The sequence below is a fragment of the Typopeltis vanoorti genome, chromosome 3 (assembly GCF_054136105.1).
Source record: "Typopeltis vanoorti isolate ZY-2024b chromosome 3, IOZ_Tvanoo_1.0, whole genome shotgun sequence".
NCBI lineage: Eukaryota > Metazoa > Arthropoda > Arachnida > Uropygi > Thelyphonidae > Typopeltis > Typopeltis vanoorti.
This window is the reverse complement of record NC_143551.1, coordinates 81,782,501-81,806,782: the sequence shown is the minus strand read 5'-3', so window position 1 is coordinate 81,806,782 and position 24,282 is coordinate 81,782,501. Positions and strand designations below refer to the sequence as shown.

The 24,282-nt window shown below is 36.5% G+C and overlaps 1 protein-coding gene across 2 annotated transcripts in view; it reads right to left on the bottom strand.

The window, feature by feature from the left end:
• LOC150108319 (uncharacterized) overlaps nt 1-24,282 on the bottom strand; it is a 337,096-nt gene that overhangs the window by 59,214 nt on the left and 253,600 nt on the right. For both annotated transcript variants that reach the window (XM_090390692.1, XM_090390693.1), the window contains exons 49-51: nt 21,194-21,226; nt 20,884-20,910; nt 6,501-6,533 (exon numbers count right to left, since the gene is read on the bottom strand). In XM_090390692.1, the coding sequence (XP_090246818.1) occupies nt 6,501-6,533; nt 20,884-20,910; nt 21,194-21,226 (93 nt within the window). The remainder of the gene's footprint in view (nt 1-6,500; nt 6,534-20,883; nt 20,911-21,193; nt 21,227-24,282) is intronic.

Sequence of the window (24,282 nt, the reverse complement as noted above, 5' to 3'; positions counted from 1 at the left end):
TGAAATGTCTAGAAACATTCGCCTTTCTCTTCGCTCTCTGCATCCACTTATTCCACGCATATATGGAGTTCCCAAGATCCGCAAGGAAAATACCCCACTTCGTCCCATCGTTAAAGCATTGATTCATCAACATACAACCTTTCAAAACAGCTCGCAAAAAATTGTTTTTCGGGCAAGCCTTCGTCTTTTATTAATAACTCTACGGATTTTGTATTATACATTAAGGATATTACTGTTAAAGAAAATGAAATCATGGCAAGCTTTGACATAGTATCCTTGTTAACAAATGTTCCTACAGACTAAGTCCTGACACTTCTCAAAGACAAATTATCCAAAAAAATGTTAGCCTTACTTACTCATTGCATCAAGTCTGGACACTACAGATTTCAAGACACCATCTATAAGCAAAATCATGGTCTAGCAATGGGTAATCCATTGCTAGACCATGAATCCTCCTGTACTTTTCAACAATTATCTGGAAGATTTTGAAGTCAAAGCTATCTCTTCCTATTCCTCAGCACCTAGAATTTGAAAACGATATGTGGACGACATTTTCCTCATTTGGCGCCATGGACGTGATTCTCTCCTGGATATCCTTGAACATCTCAATAATCAACATCCGAATATCAAATTCACGGCTGAGTTTGAAACTAATGGCTCCCTGCCTTTCTTGAACGTGAAACTAATCCGTTCTTCTGAAAAACTTAAAATTTCGATGTACAGAAAATCTACACACACCAATAGATATCTCCATAGTCAGTCCCATCATTTCCCTCCTCAGAAACTTGGAATTATTTTCAAGTTTCTTTACTTTGGCACATAGAGCTCACTCTCTTCTTGATGACCCTGATGAACTTCGTAAGGAAATCAATTTTCTTACATCTCCCTTCAGACTGAATGTTTATTCTCAAAAAAATACTAAAAAATTCCTTTTTAATCCTCCTAGTCGGCATACTCAAGAAATGAATAATGTTAAAGGCAATATATCTATTCCATACATAAGCACAGTTTCTCAAAAATTAGCCAAGGTTCTCAAAAATATAACATTAGAACTTTATTTACTCCGCTTCCTAAGATCCGCTCCCTAAGCCTAGCCATCTCTGAGCCGTCCAAAGCCTAGCCATCACAATCTAAAATATCCAGGTGGGTATAAGATATAGTGTGACTGCGCGACATCCCTTACTTTGGCCAGACGGATAAGTCCATTGAACTGGAGGGACATCGCTTAGAAGAGAACACGTGCCAGTGCTTTATCCAGTCATGTCCTTTTTTCGGCCGATTCTGATGATGAACACCACGGGCATACAATCCTTTCGGACAGATCTTACAACATTTTCCGTTGCCATGACGAATTGGAGAGAAAAATTGTAGAATCTAGAGAAATCATCCACAACCCTGTACATTTAAATAATAATTTAAGCTATAACCTCCCAGACTGTCATTCTGCTGTGATCAAATACTGGCGCTCACGAGATGCCATACGCACGCACTCACCCAACAATGTGATCAACGAAGGAACTACTCTGAATACCTTAACTACAACGTTTTCATGTTAAATATGTATAGTGACTTTCCTGTGCTATTCACAGCTTTTTATCTTCAATCTTCAATGTTTAAGGTTTCTGTTTATAAAAACACCTGAAGAAGGCTGTAAAAAGCCGAAACTAGTCGTATGATATTATTAAACCTTTTCCCATTTTCCTCGGTTTTTGTCATTGAATTCTTTAAAAAATAATAATAATAATAATATATATATATGTGTGTGTGTGTGTGTGTGTGTGTGTGTGTGTGTGTGTGTGTGTGTGTGTGTGCGTGCGTGCGTTTCTAACAGAATAAGACATAAAATTTGATTTGACATAAAATTTGTTAATTTTAACATATTAACACTTGGTAGTGAGTTAAAGAATATTATATCATAACATTAAAATAAATATGTTTTTTTTTTTTAAATACTTGTCCATGTAAGAACTGGCGATTAAAATCGTGTGTAGTTGTACTTGAAAAAAGACATTACGCATTGACAATGTTAATGTACATATTTTAATATTTTTCTAACAGAATAATGCTACTATGTAACCGCCAGTTTGAAAGCATAGATGTCTAGCCTGCGTGTGTATGTGTGTTTGTGTGTGTGTGTGCGCGCGCGCGCTTTAGTGGTTGTTAGCGGAGGTGGTAGAGTTCTAACATGAAAAAAAAAAACGTAATGATTATTATTGTTAAAGTATGTTGTTTATCCGCATAGAACAATGCCAGTGTTAGAGTATTAAATTCTTCTTGTATTTAATACAAGAAGAATTTAATATAATTCAAATAATTTAATACAAAAAAGAATATATTGTTTTAGAAACTTACTTGTAGTACGACGTGATGTTGAAGGTGTAATGCAACATAAACAGAACAGAATTAATAACATACCTTTACCTTATGCTTGTGTTGAAACTGGGAGGGAGAGAGAGAGAGAGAGAGAGAATAAAAACAAGTGAGAGTAGCAATTTTCAGAACATTGAAGTGCTGGATGTGAATTGGATATGTCACACATTTGTGCGTGACCATCCAGTGTGATATTCATTTCTATAAGAGGGGTTGGATAGTTCTGATTAACACCTAGAACAAAAATGATATTAAAGAAAATGATATAACCACAACAAATAATATATCAAGATATAATAATATAAGAACATAAGTTAACTTCATAGCTCTGCTACTACTGTGTTATTTCTTGTGGTTACATCAGTTGCTTAAATAAAAGTTAATATTATTTTTGTTCTAGGTGTTTATCAGAACTTTCCAGCCTTATCTCGTAAAATCCACAAATTATAAATGTGATTTTTAAAAATCTGATAAAAATCAGTTGAGTCTAATCAAATTCAGTCCATTTTACTAATTGTTGTTTTCCTACTTAAGATTGTTGCTTTCATGTCGATAAGTATAGCTATATAATTAATCATTGGTTTCTATTTGCTTCCAAGCTAAAGAAGTAATCAAAAAACCGAAGTTTCCAGTAAGGCATTTAGAAAGTCGGAACAAAGAAATTATATGCAGCAAATAGAATCATGCAATATATTTCGCTTAAATGTTCATTTTAAATTTTCATAACTAATGCTTGCAATAAAAATCAAAAATGGCTTCAATTATGATTAGTTTTTCATATAGTGTGGGTGTGTGTGTGGGGGGGGGGGTCATAATCTCAATTTACAGAAATATGAATACAACTGTTCAACAGAGTAAAAAAGAAGGATAAATATCCCGAATCTGCAAGATCTTATTATCAACTTAAGAGAACAAATGTAATATTTTTCACAGTCTTCTCATTCAATGAGAATGATAAGAGAATCGTTTAGTAACAGTTCACACAACTTGTTGCATTTGAACTGATTCTTATGAAGTCTCTAGAAATTAGCTTTCAGTGTGCTTGGTTCACGTTAAATTTCTTTTCATAGAAGGCGGTGCGGAAGTTATCGACAGAATAAAAGAGCATTCATTTCATTGTCATCGAAAGAACACATCTTCAGAACACACGCAATTTACAGACAAAAAATACTAGTTGTGGTGGTGTGGTGGTGAGCGGTAGATGGCATTAATGTAGATGACTGGACACAATCGTTTTAATCGACTCTTTCAATATTCGGTGATAGTTCCTCGTTATTTTAAAGAAAACAAACATCAACAACCAACTTCAAATAACACTTTTTTATATTAATCTTGGATCAAAATCATCGATTCAATAGGCGGTCTAACACGAAATCTCGAAATTCATCTTATCCTAGTTTGTCCATCAGACCATTCACCTAAACAAGAAGCACACCTTTCTATAAATTTCATATTCATCTGAACTTCCTATATTATTCAATGTGTTTTTTATGTTTGTCGTAATGTTTTCTTTTTTTATTTTTTAATCTCTGACGAATATTCACAATAACAATAAATTTCAGTACTTGATATATTCATTTTTTAAAAGTGTTAAATTTCATTCAAAAATTGCACTACCCTTTTAACGAAACCACAAGAAACTATATATATGCAGAGTGCCCATAAGTCACGAAGGAACGGATTTGAAATAAGTGTTTTTTTCGTAACTAATAAAAATCTGCAGATTCGGTATTTCATTATAAGAAAAAAAAAGAATAAAATAATTAACAAATAAAAATATATTAAATGTAAAAATATAAAAATATATTAAACCCCTTCGTCACTTATAGGTCATCCCATTATATATATATATATATATATATATATATATATATATATATATATATATATATATATATATATATATATATATATATATATATATATATATATATATATATATATATATATACACTAATTTACATCTATATCTCCGCCAGAGATTTTTATTAAAAATAATAACACCTTGTTGCAACTTATATAGGTAAAGTTGATAAGTCTCTGTATTACTAAACCCTTGGTATTTAGGGTCTAGCTACTCACTGAGGAGACCTCAAAAAAGTAATAAATTTAGTATACTCAGAGCATAATGTTTTATCATTAAGTACACATTTCTGGAAAATTTTTATTTTTTCACTTGGCCAAGCTGGTGTTACAGTAATATAAAAATATATTGATATATAATTATGCAAAAATACATTCAATATCGAAAGAATAACATTAAAATAAATTACCTAAAAATTACACTTTGGAAGTTTCGAAATTTTGGCCAGAGAGCTCATGATAATACAATCCTCGTCATCGGAGTTTCTTTTATTATTTTTAACTGATCCACACACACACGAAAGGCCACCAGACCTATAGCACATTAGTGCCGTGTGTGAATAAGAGCAAGATTAGAAGAAAGGAGGAATCTGTTCACATTTCGGGGGGGGGGGGTCAGAAACCAGAACCCTTGCTTAGGCGACCAAACAGCTGCATCCACTCCAGGTCTCTAATAAGCAAGGTGGTGGTATTGCACGTAGTGAATAAAGCGATCTACCACCTTGAGGTCTAATTGGCATTTTATCCAACTAGGGAAGACATACTTTTGCGGTGGCACTGCTCCCTAGGTTCATCAGAGCCCCATTTATCAAAACAAACAATATCGCTGGAAGCTGGAACTTGACTGCAAGAGGCTATATATTGCGTATCTACAGTCCTTTAGTACCCTTTAGTGGGATTGTATTCTCATACGCTCTCTGGTTGCCTTAGCTTACACCACTTAATAGACACGATTGCTTCCCAATGCCGAAGTTTGTATTCTCGTAAGCTCTCTGGTCAAAATTTCGAAACTTCCGAAGTAGCAACATATATTTGACTTTGAAATAATGCTTGATCTTTAATATCCGCTATTTTAATATAATTTATGTCACCGATATGAAGCCGTATGGTTCTTTCTTTGATAAGATAAATATATATTAGTAATTCTTCATATGGTACTATTAGAAGAAAGTATATTAATAACATAATGCACAAGAAAATAGTGCTTGAGATTACTTACTTTTTTCCTTTGTATGGTGTTAGTGAAAGATATGAAATATATACATATTAATAATGCTCTTTCAAAAAGCAAAATATATTCACAATGAACAAAATAATTTTCTAACATAAGAGGAAACGTTAAACGTTAACGTTCTCCCCTGCCCCAGTTTTCCGCTAAATAACCCCCCCCCCCAAAAAAAAGAGCTCTTAAACACAATAATATATATATATATATATATATATATATATATGTCACCGATATGAAGCCGTATGGTTCTTTCTTTGATGAGATAAATATATATTAGTAATTCTTCATATGGTACTATTAGAAGAAAGTGTATTAATAACATAATGCACAACAAAATAGTGCTTTTGTTGTATATATATATATATATTTTTTTTTTGATAATAATAATAATATATATATATATATATATATTATTAAAATAAACTCGAGTTTCCAATATATTCTTCCCGCGTCAAAACACACCTCCCTCCCACGCTCGCCCCCCCACCCTTGTTATAAAGAACCTTCAAAAAGAACATGGAATTTGAAGACACCCAGTATCAAAACAAGCTATGTACAAACTTTTTCCTCCTCTTTTATTCTGCTATAATTGTCTTCAATACTCACCCATAATGCCCTGAAATATATATATATATAATTTTTTTTTAGTAAAAATAGCCAATTGTTTAAAATAAGGGACACTCCTAATCAAAAACAGGCTATAATAGCCGTAAAAATAATAATAATGTTTAAGAAGAGTAGCATGGGAATTTTCCAGAAACAATACTTAATAAGAGGAAACATTTACCTATTTCTTGGTCTTGTGGTGGTACTGTAGTTATAAAACAAACAAAACAAAACTTACGAACATCACACCTGATGAATTATACATATACAGTACTGTATAATAAGGATGAGGATATCATAAATAACATCATGTTATTTCTAGAAAAAAATCACTTACAGATATAGAATATATACATATTATTAATGCTCTTTCAAAAACAAAATATATTCGCTATGAAATAAATAATTTTATAGCATAAGAGGAAACATTTACCTTTGTCATGGTCCTGTTGTGGTAGTAGTGGTACTGCAATTAAAAAAAAAACACATAAGCACATCAGCAATGACACCTGATGAATTATACATATTCTGTATAATAAGGATGAGGATATAAATCTCCTTCTCCCTACTACGTATTAGGGCTACTGGCCTGTTATACAGAGCTAGTGCCGGATTAAACCCTGTGAATTCCCTCCCCCCTCCAGGAAGGCAGTAGAAATCTCGGGGCCCCCTCGCAAATTATCTCCTAATAGGTGTTTAATTTTACCAACCAACAATTTCAATAAACCAATTTTATTACACAAAACAAACATTAACAATTATTAATATTATTAAACTATCTTTCTTTCCCTTCCATCTGATTCAAACGGGTTGGGACTCCTCCTAATGAGGAGTCAAGGAGAAATAATGCAACTGGAACGCCAATCCTCTGCTGCATCCCTAATGGGGTATCCGGAGAGTTCATCGAAAAACAGTTTACCGAAAAACAATTCATCGAACAACAATTCATCGAAAAAGCAATTCACCGAATAAACAATTCATCGAAAATCAGTTTATCGAACAACAATTAATCGAAAAAGCAATTCATCGAAAGACAATTCCCCTAAAAAGCAATTAACCGATGAGCAGTTAATCGAAAAGACAATTCATCGAAACGCAATTGATCGAAAAACAACAATTCATCGAAAATACAGTTCACCGAAAAATGAATTATAAAGCGTGTGGGGACGAAGATGTGTGTGCAGTTTTTTTTTTGTTTGTTTTGGATTATTTTGAGAGGTATATATCTTTTTATTATCCTGCTATTTATAACTACTATTTATCCTACTTCGTTCGGAAAGCGATTTTTGGCGGGGCATACTGGTTGCAGTGAATGATATCCACTGAGGCGTGTATAGTTGAGATGTTAAAAGAACATTTCATAAAGGGATTTCATCCTAGTGAAATTTTTTAGCTCATATTCTAACCATTGATGAAATATGGCTTCGTCACTATGACCCAGAGAACAAACAACAGTCAATGGAGTGGAGACACAAAGGTTCTCCATGGCCAAAGAAGATTCGAACCAAACAGTCAGCAGGGAAAGTTCTTGCCATTGTCATTTAGGATATGGAAGTGTAATCCTTACCTTACCTCAAGAAAGGTGAAACTATTACAGCAGCTCTGCAGGAATTGAAGGAGGTACTGAAGGAAAATCGGTTCGAGAAACTAAGCAGAGGCGTATTGCTTTTGCAGGACAATGCACCTGCTTATGAAATCCAACAGACAATATACGACTTGGGATTTCAATATCTACCTCAAACAACATATTCACCAGGACTGGCCCCAAGGCCGACCCTAGAAATTTTGTCGCCACGTGCAGAAACATATTTTTCCGCCAATTCCCCTTAAAAAAAAACTCTTTTAAATACGTCTTAAAAGCCAAGATATTAATCTAGGCTTCAACATCTTTGATCATAAATTCTAAATAGCAGCATTAGCTAATAAAAATTGATACGTTAATGAAAAAGGATCATAAACTATATTTTTTACAGAGAGAGAGAGAGAGAGAGGGAGAGAGAGAGAGACAAAGAGAGAGAGAGACAGAGAGAGAGAGAGAGAGAGAGAGAGAGAGAGGGAGAGAGAGAGAGAGACAAAGAGAGAGAGAGACAGAGAGAGAGAGAGAGAGAGAGAGATTTCCTCTTAATGCGCAGTATAATAAAATGATTCGTAACGTGTTATTGTACTTTGGGATCTTTTAATTTTTAATGGAAGGGGGGGAACAAAAATTTTGCACTCAGGCAGCGCAAACCCACGGAACGGCCCTGAAGATCAGTCACTAAGAGTTGTGTAGATTCTAGTTAATTGTTAAGAAACGTTAATTGCTCTCCACATGTTTACTTGTGGCACCAAATAATGAATGAATGATTCCAGGGAAAAAAAAGGTTCTTTTCCAGGCATTAAAAAAATACACAGCCTATATATTTACAAATGAATTGTAAGAATAAATTGCCGGTAGACAGTTTCATTTCCTGATTATGTTATTAGGAAATGAAAGTTTATGCTAAGAAAGAAGATATATATCTATATAAATATATATCTATATCTATATATCTATATCTATATATCTATATATCTATATCTATTGGGCAGGAATAAGAGTCATAGGAGACCTCCTAACCCACACCCTAAAGTGGAAAGCATTCACAAGCCTACCAATGAATAACCCAAAAACTGAAAAACAATATCAACAGTTGCAAGCCTCCATTATAAAAGCCTATCCAGATATCGCTACACCTCAGGAAATCCGTATTCCTTCTAGAAACTAGTCGGGGCCAATATTTCATCTTGTACAATCTGAAGCCTCACTTCCAATTCATCCCTCCAACTACAAGAAAATATACCACTTCCTCATGTCAGTGTCCCCATCCTCACCATTCTTATATTCAGCCTTAACACTCTCATCTACAAGGCTGCATATACCACGCAGTTTTCAGTGGGATCTGCCATATAAATCAAAATGTGCCAAACCAGATTCCGAAATACAGTGGAGATTATGGCATAACATCTTACCAACTCCTTCAAAGCTCTACAAATTTAAGCTAAGAGAAACGGATCTGTGTCCATTCTGTGACGTTTCAGGCACCCTGGAACACACATATCTGACCTGCCCTGCAAACAAAGTGATAATCACCTATGCCCTGAATACCGCCTCTAGCACCTGTAACTACACACACAGCCAAGAAGACTACTAGAATTTAGTCCACACAGAAGAAAACAGACACAGAACATGCAATTTCATCTTCATCTGCGCTAAGGCCGTCATCTACAGCTTTTACCTAAAACAGACAAGAAGTAACCAGCACCCATCGATCACTGAAGCTGCACAAACCCTCATGCACATCCTCCGTCGGAAACTAAAAAGCAGGCTTCTATTGGAACTTGAGCACTTCAAAGAAACAAGAACTGTCGCGAAATTCCTAGAGGAGTGGAATCCAACTGGTACCCTCTTCTGGATTGACGACGACAATGTGCTCCATCTGAATGTTAACTCAGAATGAAACTGAACTGTTAATTTTGAATATTCATTTATATCTCTATTGTACACCCGAAAGGAAAATGTTTTTTTTCTTTCTCTGTAAATATATACTTATAATATGTAAATAGTCATTGTTGCCTATCGTGTAATGTTTATTTTAACAAGTTAAATAAAAAAAAAAAAAAAAAAAAAAAATATCTATCTATATCTAGGTGGCCAAGGTGTTGCACGTGCGTTCATACCGCTCCTGCCTTCCCCCACCTTTTATACGTTTATCCGAAAGGAAGGACTTATTTTTTTATATAGGTATATTCTCCAAGCCGAGAGCTATCTACTCATACTAGTCGTGTACGCGTAAGTGTAGTGATAAGTGATTTATGACAGTTTTCTTCTACTGCTGTACGAGTTCGTATATATCTTCAATTTGGACGCCATAATTCCTTCTCGGACACCTGCACCCCTCACCTGAGGCTATAGCCGGCGAAGGATTAACCGCCATGGCAACGGCACATTCATGTACTACCAAGGATTTAGCAATTCAAAGACCCCCTACGACTTCGGACCCGGAAGGAAGAGCAAAGGTCACCGGAGCTATGTACATAGAAAACAGGTCAGTCAATTCAAAATCTTATGCTAATGTTGTATCTAATGGAAATATCCTATCGTCCCCCAAAACACTGATCTCACACACGAACGCCTCATCAGCCAGCAATAAACCGATTAACGCAAAAATAACTACCACTGTTACGAACGTCATTTCCCGAGAAAATGGGATTGTTATTTTCGCCACCAAAGAAAACATCCCATTAGAAGATTATCTGACGGCGATCGCCAAAATTGTGCCCGCAAAAAACATTACTGACGCTTCCCGCGTAGCTGGAACTGTGCAGGTATATTTTAGCCATATCTCATGGGCACAAACGGTACTGCAAAAAGGAGTCGATATTGGCGATTATCACTTCGAAGCAGCCCCAATAGCACTGGCCCCAACAAAAGTAACAGTATCAAATGTTCCCCCTGAAATTCCTCATCAACTCATCAGATCCATGTTATCAAGATACGGTTCGGTCACAGGAAAAATACGCACATTGTCAGCAGCCACGAAGAAGCCCGAATTTGCCCATGTCAAAAGCTTTCGAAGGCAGGCATTAATGCATTTTCCAAACAACGACGCACTACACGACCTCCCAAAATTAATCAACACGGACATAAACGGAATAACCTATACTTTCTACTTATCTTCCTCATCACAGTGCTTCTTCTGTCATGAAGATGGTCACATTAGGAAACAATGCCCCTATATTACCAACAGTTCATCAACAAACATCCCAGCCCAGAATAGTAAACCAGTTGAACAGAATAACATCGCACATGAAGAAAATCAAAGCATAGGAAAAAGTAAACCAAAAATTCTCTCCTCATCACAAACTTCAGAGGAAAGAAAATCCCGAACTGAAAAAGACAACGCTCACGTCGCTCTTGAACGCCTGCCAAGTAATGAGATCCAAGGCTCAGAAAACGAAGTCTCACAACACGAAAACACGGATCCTCCCAACAGAGATGACAAGGACGAACTAATTAAAAGCAATCCCCAGACCCAGCAACCAGAATCACTAACTCAGCCTCCCACTAATTCAAAACCTCACCCTATAGAAGAAACTACTCAAAATGGCCTTTCTCCACCTGCAGCCAGCCAAGGAGAAACAGAGTTCCCAGACGATGAGGAAACTGTATTTCCACATGACGACCTAGAAGAAGAGGAAGCTGAGGGCGAACTTCCTCACACTGAGGGTCCCCTAACCATGAAGCAGCTGTCATCCTTCATACAGAAAGTGCGAGGTTCTCCTCACAAACTAACTATAGCCCTTAAATACACCACAAGAATCCCGGAACTAATATCTCAACTTCAGGACCTACACTCGAAACTGAAATGTAAAAAGAGCAGAGCAGAGGTTAACAGGAGTAAGCGAATCTACTACCTAATTAATGGTCTACAAACACAGTACCAGGACCAATATTAGATTAAACTTACAATCAAACTTTCATAAATCATAATGTCTATAAGCCTTTTCTCTCTCAATGCAAGAGGATGTGCCTCTGCTCTACGCAACAGAATAGTCTTTGACCAGGTACAAAAATATCATATAGACCTAATACTAATGCAAGAAACAAACATCAACTCCTCATCCAATTTATCCAGAAGATGGGCAGAGTGGCCTTATGACTTACAGCACTCTGCAACCCAACAACATCATGGAGCAGGAGTTAGCTTAGGTGTACATCATAGATCTCCCTACAAACTAAAAGTGATTGCTGATATACCAGGATATGCCTTGTATGCTCACATAATAGCACCCAACCATAATACCCTGCATGTGTTCAACATCTACATACCACAGCAGGATGCTCTGGCATCACAAATCCTGGATTTCGTTCAAAACCATCTGTCTAGTATAGACCAAGAACATGTCATAATAGCGGGAGACTTTAATTGCACTCTTGACCAAGAAAAAGACAGACTTCAGTGTGCTGAACATCGTAGCCAATTAATAAACAAACTTCAAACACTGGTAAACGATAATGAACTCATCGACGTCTTCCGGCATCAACATCCTGATAAGAAATCCTACACATGGAGGTCAGCAATCACAGCGACAAATAGGCCACTCTACCAAGCACGACTGGACAGATACTACATTTCCAAACATACCTTGCCTCTAGTCAGAAACATCTCACACATCCCTTCCTACATTTCAGATCATTGTTTCGTCAAGCTGCAACTTTCATTATCCTTGGAAGCATCCAAATCAGGAAGTGCCTACTGGATCTTCAACAATACTCTCCTGAAAGATCCAGATTATATAACAAACACTCAGGCTTTAATAACCAACCTCACTCACTCGAAAGTGGATACAGAACCAATGAAAACATGGTGGCCCCACCTAAAATCACGAATAAAATCCTTTACGCAGATCTACAGTCACCAGAAAAATCAACAGAAGAACATTAGAATCAGACAACTTGAAGAACAGCTCAAGTATCTCCCAGAAGAAAGCCCTGAACATCATTCTGCCTTCCAAGCCATGCAAAGACAGGCAGAATTATCGGCAAAAGGTGCCCTACTTAGATCGCGGCATACACAAATAAATCTTTCAGACGCCCCCACAAAATATTTTTTCTCTTTGGAAAAAAAATGCCAGGCAGCAAATTCCATCTCTGCTATCAGACTTCAAGATGACAGCATCACAGAAGATCCAAGAAAAATCACCTCTGAAATCCTACAATACTACAAGAATGCATACAGCACTGCAGGAACATCCCATCATGCCATTCACGAAATACTGAAAGAAACAAAAAAAATCTCTGCAACAGATCGGAACCACTTAGAAAAGAAAATCACGCTACATGAACTGAAAACCGCATGCACATCCTTGCCAAAGAACAAATCTCCTGGCCTTGATGGTCTCACGTCAGAGTTTTTCCAAGTCTTCTGGAATCAACTCGGACCACTTCTCCTCGAAACACTGCAAGAAGCCTACATCAATGGCCTCCCACAATCCGTCACGACCTCAGTAGCACGATTGATACCAAAGAAGGGAGACCACACGGATATCCGAAACTGGCGTCCAATCTCCCTAATTAATACCGATTGCAAAATAATTTCCAAAGTTATAGCAAACCGAATAAAGCCAACACTGCCTGAAGTTATTGGCCAACATCAAACGTACTCTGTCCCAGGAAGATCAATACATGATAACCTCCATTTAATAAGAGACCTCATCCACATCGCAAACAGCCAACATGAAGACCTAGCACTCGTCAGCCTTGATCAGGAGAAGGCTTTCGACAGGGTAGAGCACGAATACCTTTATGAAGTTCTAAAGGCATTTGGCTATGGTCCTCTCATCATTGAAACAGTGCAATTGCTTTACAGAGATGCACACTTCTGTTTAAAAATCAACAACAGGCTCACTCGCACTTTGTCATACTCTCGAGGGATCAAGCAAGGATGTCCCCTCTCTGGTCAATTATACACACTGGCCATAGAACCCTTCTTAAAAAGAATACACGACACCATCATCTCCAAACGAACCAGAATAATAGAACCACATCAAAAAATTACCTTATCAGCATATGCCGATGACGTCACTGTAATAGTACGAAATGAAGAAGAAATGACAGTAACCGAGGAAGCACACAGACTATATGCACAAGCCTCAGGGGCCAAATTAAATTCTGCCAAAACCACGGGCTTGTGGTCAGGCAGATGGAAGTCTAGAAATGATTCTCCGATCGAATGTACCTGGTCAAGCGAAGGACAAAGATACTTAGGTGTGCACCTTGGCAACACCAAAATATATAACACACTGAACTGGACACAGCTGCACAATCGTTTTAAACAGGTGCTAGGTAAATGGAACAGCGTTCGTTCCATGTCTTCACTTAGAGGAAGAGTACTAATAGTTAACCAGATGGCTGCGAGTGTCTTATGGCATACCCTCAAAGTACTCACACCTCCTGAAGAATTTCTCTACCACATTCAAAAGGAAATCAAACGTTTCCTCTGGAACAAAACTCACTGGACAACATACCCTCAACTCTGCAAGCCACTCAGCAAGGGAGGTCAAGGCCTGATTTCCCTTGAAAACAAGATTCGATCCTTCAGGATAATCCTCCTCCTAAAGACACTTCAATGCAATCACACTTATGTAACCACCTTCGATTACATCACGAAAGCATCCACCAGAGGACTTACACTTTCCACAATCCTCCGAATGGCCAGTCCTGCACCATCTCCTCCTAAACTACCTCCTTTTTACAAAGATGCCCTACAGCGATGGAAAAACACAGGACTCCATCACACACTCACAGGATCAACAGAGTCAGCTGTACTTACAGAACCACTATTTTCAAACAAAAACATCACAAGTCTCACAACTGGCCAGCCTTTTCTTTTCCCTACATGGAACTGGGCAGGAATAAGAGTCATAGGAGACCTCCTAACCCACACCCTAAAGTGGAAAGCATTCACAAGCCTACCAATAAATAACCCAAAAACTGAAAAGCAATATCAACAGTTGCAAGCCTCCATTATAAAAGCCTATCCAGATATCGCTACACCTCAGGAAATCCGTATTCCTTCTAGAAACTGCTCGGGGCCAATATTTCATCTTGTACAATCTGAAGCCTCACTTCCAATTCATCCCTCCAACTACAAGAAAATATACCACTTCCTCATGTCAGTGTCCCCATCCTCACCATTCTTATATTCAGCCTTAACACTCTCATCTACAAGGCTGCATATACCACACAGTTTTCAGTGGGATCTGCCATATAAATCAAAATGTGCCAAACCAGATTCCGAAATACAGTGGAGACTATGGCATAACATCTTGCCAACTCCTTCAAAGCTCTACAAATTTAAGCTAAGAGAAACGGATCTGTGTCCATTCTGTGACGTTTCAGGCACCTTGGAACACACATATCTGACCTGCCCTGCAAACAAAGTGATAATCACCTATGCCCTGAATACCGCCTCTAGCACCTGTAACTACACACACAGCCAAGAAGACTACTGGAATTTAGTCCACACAGAAGAAAACAGACACAGAACATGCAATTTCATCTTCATCTGCGCTAAGGCCGTCATCTACAGCTTTTACCTAAAACAGACAAGAAGTAACCAGCACCCATCCATCACTGAAACTGCACAAACCCTCATGCACATCCTCCGTCGGAAACTAAAAAGCAGGCTTCTATTGGAACTTGAGCACTTCAAAGAAACAAGAACTGTCGCGAAATTCCTAGAGGAGTGGAATCCAACTGGCACCCTCTTCTGGATTGACGACGACAATGTGCTTCATCTGAATGATAACTCAGACTGAAACTGAACTGTTAATTTTGAATATTCATTTATATCTCTATTGTACACCCGAAAGGAAAATGTTTTTCTTTCTCTGTAAATATATACTTATAATATGTAAATAGTCATTGTTGCCTATCGTGTAATGTTTATTTTAACAAGTTAAATAAAAAAAAAATAAAAAAATATCTATCTATCTATCTATCTATCTATCTATCTATCTATCTAGGCCACTCTACCAAGCACGACTGGACAGATACTACATTTCCAAACATACCTTGCCTCTAGTCAGAAACATCTCACACATCCCTTCCTACATTTCAGATCATTGTTTCGTCAAGCTGCAACTTTCATTATCCTTGGAAGCATCCAAATCAGGAAGTGCCTACTGGATCTTCAACAATACTCTCCTGAAAGATCCAGATTATATAATAAACACTCAGGCTTTAATAACCAACCTCACTCACGCGAAAGTGGATACAGAACCAATGAAAACATGGTGGCCCCACCTAAAATCACGAATAAAATCCTTTACGCAGATCTACAGTCACCAGAAAAATCAACAGAAGAACATTAGAATCAGACAACTTGAAGAACAGCACAAGTATCTCCCAGAAGAAAGCCCTGAACATCATTCTGCCTTGCAAGCCATGCAAAGACAGGCAGAATTATCGGCAAAAGGTGCCCTACTTAGATCGCGGCATACACAAATAAATCTTTCAGACGCCCCCACAAAATATTTTTTCTCTTTGGAAAAAAAATGCCAGGCAGCAAATTCCATCTCTGCTATCAGACTTCAAGATGACAGCATCACAGAAGATCCAAGAAAAATCACCTCTGAAATCCTACAATACTACAAGAAAGCATACAGCACTGCAGGAACATCCCATCATGCCATTCACGAAATACTGAAAGAAACAAAAAAAATCTCTGCAACAGATCGGAACCACTTAGAAAAGAAAATCACTCTACATGAACTGAAAACCGCATGCACATCCTTGCCAAAGAACAAATCTCCTGGCCTTGATGGTCTCACGTCAGAGTTTTTCCAAGTCTTCTGGAATCAACTCGGACCACTTCTCCTCGAAACACTGCAAGAAGCCTACATCAATGGCCTCCCACAATCCGTCACGACCTCAGTAGCACGATTGATACCAAAGAAGGGAGACCACACGGATATCCGAAACTGGCGTCCACTCTCCCTAATTAATACCGATTGCAAAATAATTTCCAAAGTTATAGCAAACCGAATAAAGCCAACACTGCCTGAAGTTATTGGCCAACATCAAACGTACTCTGTCCCAGGAAGATCAATACATGATAACCTCCATTTAATAAGAGACCTCATCCACATCGCAAATAGCCAACATGAAGACCTAGCACTCGTCAGCCTTCATCAGGAGAAGGCTTTTGACAGGGTAGAGCACGAACACCTTTATGAAGTTCTAAAAGCATTTGGCTATGGTCCTCTCATCATTGAAACAGTGCAATTGCTTTACAGAGATGCACACTTCTGTTTAAAAATCAACAACAGGCTCACTCGCAGTTTGTCATACTCTCGAGGGATCAAGCAAGGATGTCCCCTCTCTGGTCAATTATACACACTGGCCATAGAACCCTTCTTAAAAAGAATACACGACACCATCATCTGCAAACGAACCAGAATAATAGAACCACATCAAAAAATTACCTTATCAGCATATGCCGATGACGTCACTGTAATAGTACGAAATGAAGAAGAAATGACAGTAACCGAGGAAGCACACAGACTATATGCACAAGCCTCAGGGGCCAAATTAAATTCTGCCAAAACCACAGGCTTGTGGTCAGGCAGATGGAAGTCTAGAAATGATTCTCCGATCGAATGTACCTGGTCAAGCGAAGGACAAAGATACTTAGGTGTGCACCTTGGCAACACCAAAATATATAACACACTGAACTGGACACAGCTGCACAATCGTTTTAAACAGGTGCTAGGTAAATGGAACAGCGTTCGTTCCATGTCTTCACTTAGAGGAAGAGTACTAATAGTTAACCAGATGGCTGCGAGTGTCTTATGGCATACCCTCAAAGTACTCACACCTCCTGAAGAATTTCTCTACCACATTCAAAAGGAAATCAAACGTTTCCTCTGGAACAAAACTCACTGGACAACACACCCTCAACTCTGCAAGCCACTCAGCAAGGGAGGTCAAGGCCTGATTTCCCTTGAAAACAAGATTCGATCCTTCAGGATAATCCTCCTCCTAAAGACACTTCAATGCAATCACACTTATGTAACCACCTTCGATTACATCACGAAAGCATCCACCAGAGGACTTACACTTTCCACAATCCTCCGAATGGCCAGTCCTGCACCATCTCCTCCTAAACTACCTACCTTTTACAAAGATGCTCTACAGCGATGGAAAAACACAGGACTCCATCACACACTCACAGGATCAACAGAGTCAGCTGTACTTACAGAACCACTATTTTCAAATAAAAACATCACAAGTCTCACAACTGGCCAGCCTTTTCTTTTCCCTACATGGAACTGGGCAGGAATAAGAGTCATAGGAGACCTCCTAACCCACACCCTAAAGTGGAAAGCATTCACAAGCCTACCAATGAATAACCCAAAAACTGAAAAGCAATATCAACAGTTGCAAGCCTCCATTATAAAAGCCTATCCAGATATCGCTACACCTCAGGAAATCCGTATTCCTTCTAGAAACTGCTCGGGGCCAATATTTCATCTTGTACAATCTGAAGCCTCACTTCCAATTCATCCCTCCAACTACAAGAAAATATACCACTTCCTCATGTCAGTGTCCCCATCCTCACCATTCTTATATTCAGCCTTAACACTCTCATCTACAAGGCTGCATATACCACACAGTTTTCAGTGGGATCTGCCATATAAATCAAAATGTGCCAAACCAGATTCCGAAATACAGTGGAGATTATGGCATAACATCTTACCAACTCCTTCAAAGCTCTACAAATTTAAGCTAAGAGAAACGGATCTGTGTCCATTCTGTGACGTTTCAGGCACCCTGGAACACACATATCTGACCTGCCCTGCAAACAAAGTGATAATCACCTATGCCCTGAATACCGCCTCTAGCACCTGTAACTACACACACAGCCAAGAAGACTACTGGAATTTAGTCCACACAGAAGAAAACAGACACAGAACATGCAATTTCATCTTCATCTGCGATGTATATCCTCCGTCGGAAACTAAAAAGCAGGCTTCTATTGGAACTTGAGCACTTCAAAGAAACAAGAACTGTCGCGAAATTCCTAGAGGAGTGGAATCCAACTGGTACCCTCTTCTGGATTGACGACGACAATGTGCTCCATCTGAATGATAACTCAGAATGAAACCTGAATTGTTAATTTTGAATATTCATTTATATCTCTATTGTACACCCGAAAGGAAAATGTTTCTTTCTCTGTAATATATTTACTTATATACTTATAATATGTAAATAGTCATTGTTGCCTATCGTGTAATGTTTATTTTAACAAGTTAAATAAACAAAAAAAAAAAAAAAAATATCTATCTATCTATATATATATATATATATATATATATATTTATATATATATATAGATATATATCTATATATATATCTATATATATATATATATATCTATATATATATCTATATCTATGTATATCTATCTATATCTATCTATATATATATATATATATATATATATATATATATATATATATATATATATATATATATATATATATATATATATATATATATATATATATATATATATATATATATAGTTCTGTAGTACGCAAGTTTACATTACTGAAATACATGAACTTAATGAACTTAATTAAGAAAGGAATATTAGCCACATTTTTAACATAGAGAAAACATTCACTATGAAATTTCTTCACGTACCATGATGCACGAATGTCAAAAATAGACTGTCTTCTGTCTTCCCTACAGATAAATCAGTAAGTGTACAATGAAGCAGGATGTACACTTACATTAAATGCTCTAAAATGCAAGAAAATAATTATTACATTTCAATGACCCCTTAGATATCTTGTCTGTATCATAAGTAACGTTCCGCATTGTTACTGAATATTTTCTAAACAATAGTTTGCAAGGAAAATGACTTTTCGATGAATTATGATAGAATTCATCGAAATATTTTCAATGAATTGTTTTTTCGATGAATTGCATTTTCGACGAATTATCGTTCGGTGAACTGTCATTCAATGAATTGCCTTTTCGACGAATTGCCATTTGTTAAATTTTCATTCGGCGAATTGCTTTTTCGATGAATTGCATTCGATGAATTCTCCTTCGATTAACTGTTTTTCGATGAATTTGCCTGTAACCCCCTAATGGAGGTATTCATGACTGTAGTCCGTGTGTTCACGGGGCCGGTTTTCCTGCTTACGGCATGAAAAAATCCCAGCTAAACTTCCGAAGGGGGGGACCCTACTGCCCGCGCCCAAGATAGGCTACCTTGGCTGATGAAGATTCTAGAGATCAGGTCTCTGACGACATCCGAACCCAGGACACTCCTTCTCCAGGCATATGGTTGCGAAGCGCACAGCCACTAGGATAACCGCGCGGAAGTTATTAAACAATAAGTATTAAATATTATTAAACAATATTACACAATATTATTAAACAAAAAGTAAGTTTCATATTATTTAATCGAAAATTTAATAATATTTAACAATATTATTAAACATTGCACCGAAATTTTTTACTAACTGACAACTGACAGAAAATGAGCTTTTAAGAGGCAAACTGTAATGTGAACCTGATATCTATGGTTTATGTACTTTAAGTTGTTAATGGGTACATTGCATTAATACAGCATTTTCTCTAGAGAGTCCTTAATGTAAAGGTTTTGTTTCTTTGAGTTGATCCATTTTTTTAATCTTTTTGGAAACAAATTAAAAAGTTTCATTGTCATTTTTTTCACGATCAAATCAATATTATTGTGATCCGTTGTAGGGTGCCCATAGGCCGGTGCCCACTCTGCCTATTTGGTAATTCGGCACTGTACAGAGCTGATTTCAGCTCATCTAAGATACCTCGGGATAGGGCAAGTCACCTATCCAGAGGATAAGCTGACTTGCCCTATGCCTCCGGGTGTAGCCTATGACTGTATCTCGTGTGTTCATGGGGCCAGTTTGCCTGCTTGCACAAGGAAAATCCCCTGATAAACGGTAGAAAAACCCTGCTGTCCACAACCAAGATGTCTGAGAAAGATCCTTAAGCCCCTCACGTCGGCGATGGGAATCGAACCCAGGACACTCCTTTACCAGGCATATAGTTGCGAAGCGCATAACCACTAGGCAAACCGCGCAGAGATATCATAAATCACGCCATGTTATTACTAGAAAAAAAAACACTTACAAATAAAAAATATGTACACATTAGTAATGCTCTTTCAAAAAGCAAACTGTATTCACTGTGAACAGAATAATTTTATTTTATACATAAAAGAAGAACTTACTTATATCTTGGTCTGGTTCTGGTGGTACTATAAATTAAAAAAAAATAAACATAAGCACAACAGGAATGAGACCTGATAAATTATATATATATATATACAAGCATGAGGATAACATAATTCACGCGATCGAATTTCTAGAAAACACTTAGTTATAGTTGATCGTATTGGTGGTTCCGGTGGTGGTACTACAACATAAAAAGATATACAAAACCTGTAGAGTCATATGGAAAGCTATATGCCACATAATATATACGTAAGTAAAATTGGTAATAAAATATACAAAAACAAGATATTTTTGAATAATACTTACATGGTGCTTCTGTTGGTGGTGATAGTGGTCGGACTGTAAGTAATGAAATCTACGTTAGTAACTCATAATACACTGTATATAATATGTGTGACATGTATACATTAGGAATGTTATTGATATAAAATGCTTGTGTCGACAACTACAGTTTACGAGTAAACAATAACTTTCTTTTTTTAAAAGCCAACAGTTAGTTATTCATTTCCATTTCAAGAGTATATATTATATATGGTATATATAATATATAATTCTGTCTCCTGTGTATATGGATATATACAGGAGACAGAAGCTAAGGAAACATCATGTTATCTATACGTTAAAGAACTTCAAAGACTGAAGTTCAAAGTTTAAAAACAAAAACTAGCTAATGTGAATAGTATGCGATCAGAGACAGTACTTTTTTCTTGGCAACAACAAGGCACATACGTAGGAACGTTTTGGAATTCGGGCAGTTGTCAAAGCGCTAGTGGCATGGTATTTTACTAGATTTCGAAATCGTCACACTATAAAAGGTGCTTAGCTACGAATTTGCCAACGGGACTAAAAACCTAGCTACTTATTAATCTTTATTAATTATGATATTTCTTTAAAAACTAGATAATCTTATGCAAGTAGCGGCATTACGTTAGATCAATATTTTGTGATGCTTCACTTTTAAATGTTGTTCTCTTTTGTTTGGTTAATCGTAATCTTAAATTAAATTATCCTGCATTTAGTGTTTATTAGTATGTAGAAAAGAAAAGGAAACATATGTTGGTATAATAGAATTCATTTCATTGTCATCAATAGAACACATCTTCAGAACACACGCAATTTACAGACAAAAAATTCTAGTTGTGGTGGTGGTGGTGGTGAGCGGTAGATGGCATTAATGTAGATGACTGGTAGTAGAGATTCGGTGTAGCGATGAAGACGAGATGTAAAGTAGGTGCCCTCCCGCGATGAGGCTTCTTTGGAGGTGTTAGTAATAATAATAATAATAATAATAATAATAATAATAATAATAATAATAGCTAAAAGACAGTTCAGAAAACTCAATCGTTTTAATCGACTCTTTCAATATTCGGCGATAGTTCCTCGTTATTTTAAAGAAAACAAACATCAACAACCAACTTCAAATAACACTTTTTTATATTAATCTTGGATCAAAATCATCGATTCAATAGGCGGTCTAACACGAAATCTCGAAATTCATCTTATCCTAGTTTGTCCATCAGACCATTCACCTAAACAAGAAGCACACCTTTCTATAAATTTCATATTCATCTGAACTTCCTATATTATTCAATGTGTTTTTTATGTTTGTCGTAATGTTTTCTTTTTTTATTTTTTAATCTCTGACGAATATTCACAATAACAATAAATTTCAGTACTTGATATATTCAATTTTTAAAAGTGTTAAATTTCATTCAAAAATTGCACTACCTTTTTAACGAAACCACAAGAAACTATATATATGCAGAGTGCCCATAAGTCACGAAGGAACGGATTTGAAATAAGTGTTTTTTTCGTAACTAATAAAAATCTGCAGATTCGGTATTTCATTATTAGAAAAAAAAAGAATAAAATAATTAACAAATAAAAATATATTAAATGTTTAAACCCCTTCGTCACTTATAGGTCATCCCATTATATATATATATATATATATAACTAATTTTCATCTATATCTCCGCCAGAGATTTTTATTAAAAATAATAACACCTTGTGGCAATTTATATAGGTAAAGTTGATAAGGCTCTGTATTACTAAACCCTTGGTATTTAGGGTCTAGCTACTCACTGAGGAGACCTCAAAAAAGTAATAAATTTAGTATACTCAGAGCACAATGTTTTATCATTAAGTACACAAAGTAGACATTTCTGGAGAATTTTTATTTTTTCACTTGGCCAAGCTGGTGTTACAGTAATATAAAAATATATTGATATATAATTATGCAAAAATACATTCAATATCGAAAGAATAACATTAAAATAAATTACACTAAAAATTACACTTTGGAAGTTTCGAAATTTTGACCAGAGAGCTCATGAGAATACAATCCTCGTCATCGGAGTTTCTTTTATTATTTTTAACTGATCCACACATACACGAAAGGCCACCAGACCTATAGCACATTAGTGCCGTGTGTGAATAAGAGCAAGAATAGAAGAAAGGAGGAATCTGTTCACATTTCGGGGGGGAGGGTCAGAAACCAGAACCCTTGCTTAGGCGACTAAACATGGCTGCATCCACTCCAGGTATCTAATAAGCAAGGTGGTGGTATTTCACGTAGTGAATAAAGAGATCTACCACCTTGAGGTCTAGTTGGCATTTTTTCCAACTAGGGAAGACATACTTTTGCGGTGGCAATGCTCGCTAAGTTCGTCAGAGCCCCATTTATGAAAACAAACTATATCGCTGGAAGCTGGAACTTGACTGCAAGAGGCTATATATTGCGTATCTACAGTCCTTTAGTACCCTTTAGTGGGATTGTATTCTCATACGCTCTCTGGTTGCCTTAGCTTACACCACTTAATAGACACGATTGCTTCCCAATGCCGAAGTTTGTATTCTCGTAAGCTCTCTGGTCAAAATTTCGAAACTTCCGCAGTAGCAACGTATATTTTACTTTGACATAATCTTTGATCTTTAATATCCACTATTTTAATATAATTTATGTCACCGATATGAAGCAGTATGGTTCTTTCTTTGATAAGATAAATATATATTAGTAATTTTCATATGGTACTATTAGAAGAAAGTATATTAATAACATAATGCACAACAAAATAGTGCTTTTGTTGTATATATATATATATATATATATATACAACAAAAGCACTATTTTGTTGTGCATTATGTGTATATATATATATATATATATATATGTATATATATATATATATATATGTATATATATATATATATATATATATATATATATATATATATATATATATATATATATATATATATTATTAAAATAAACCCGGGTTTCCAATTTATTCTTCCCGCGTCAAAACACACATCACCATTCCCACGCTTCCCCCCCCCCCCCCTTTTTGTTATAAAGAACCTTCAACAAGAACATGGAATTGAAGGCGCCCAGT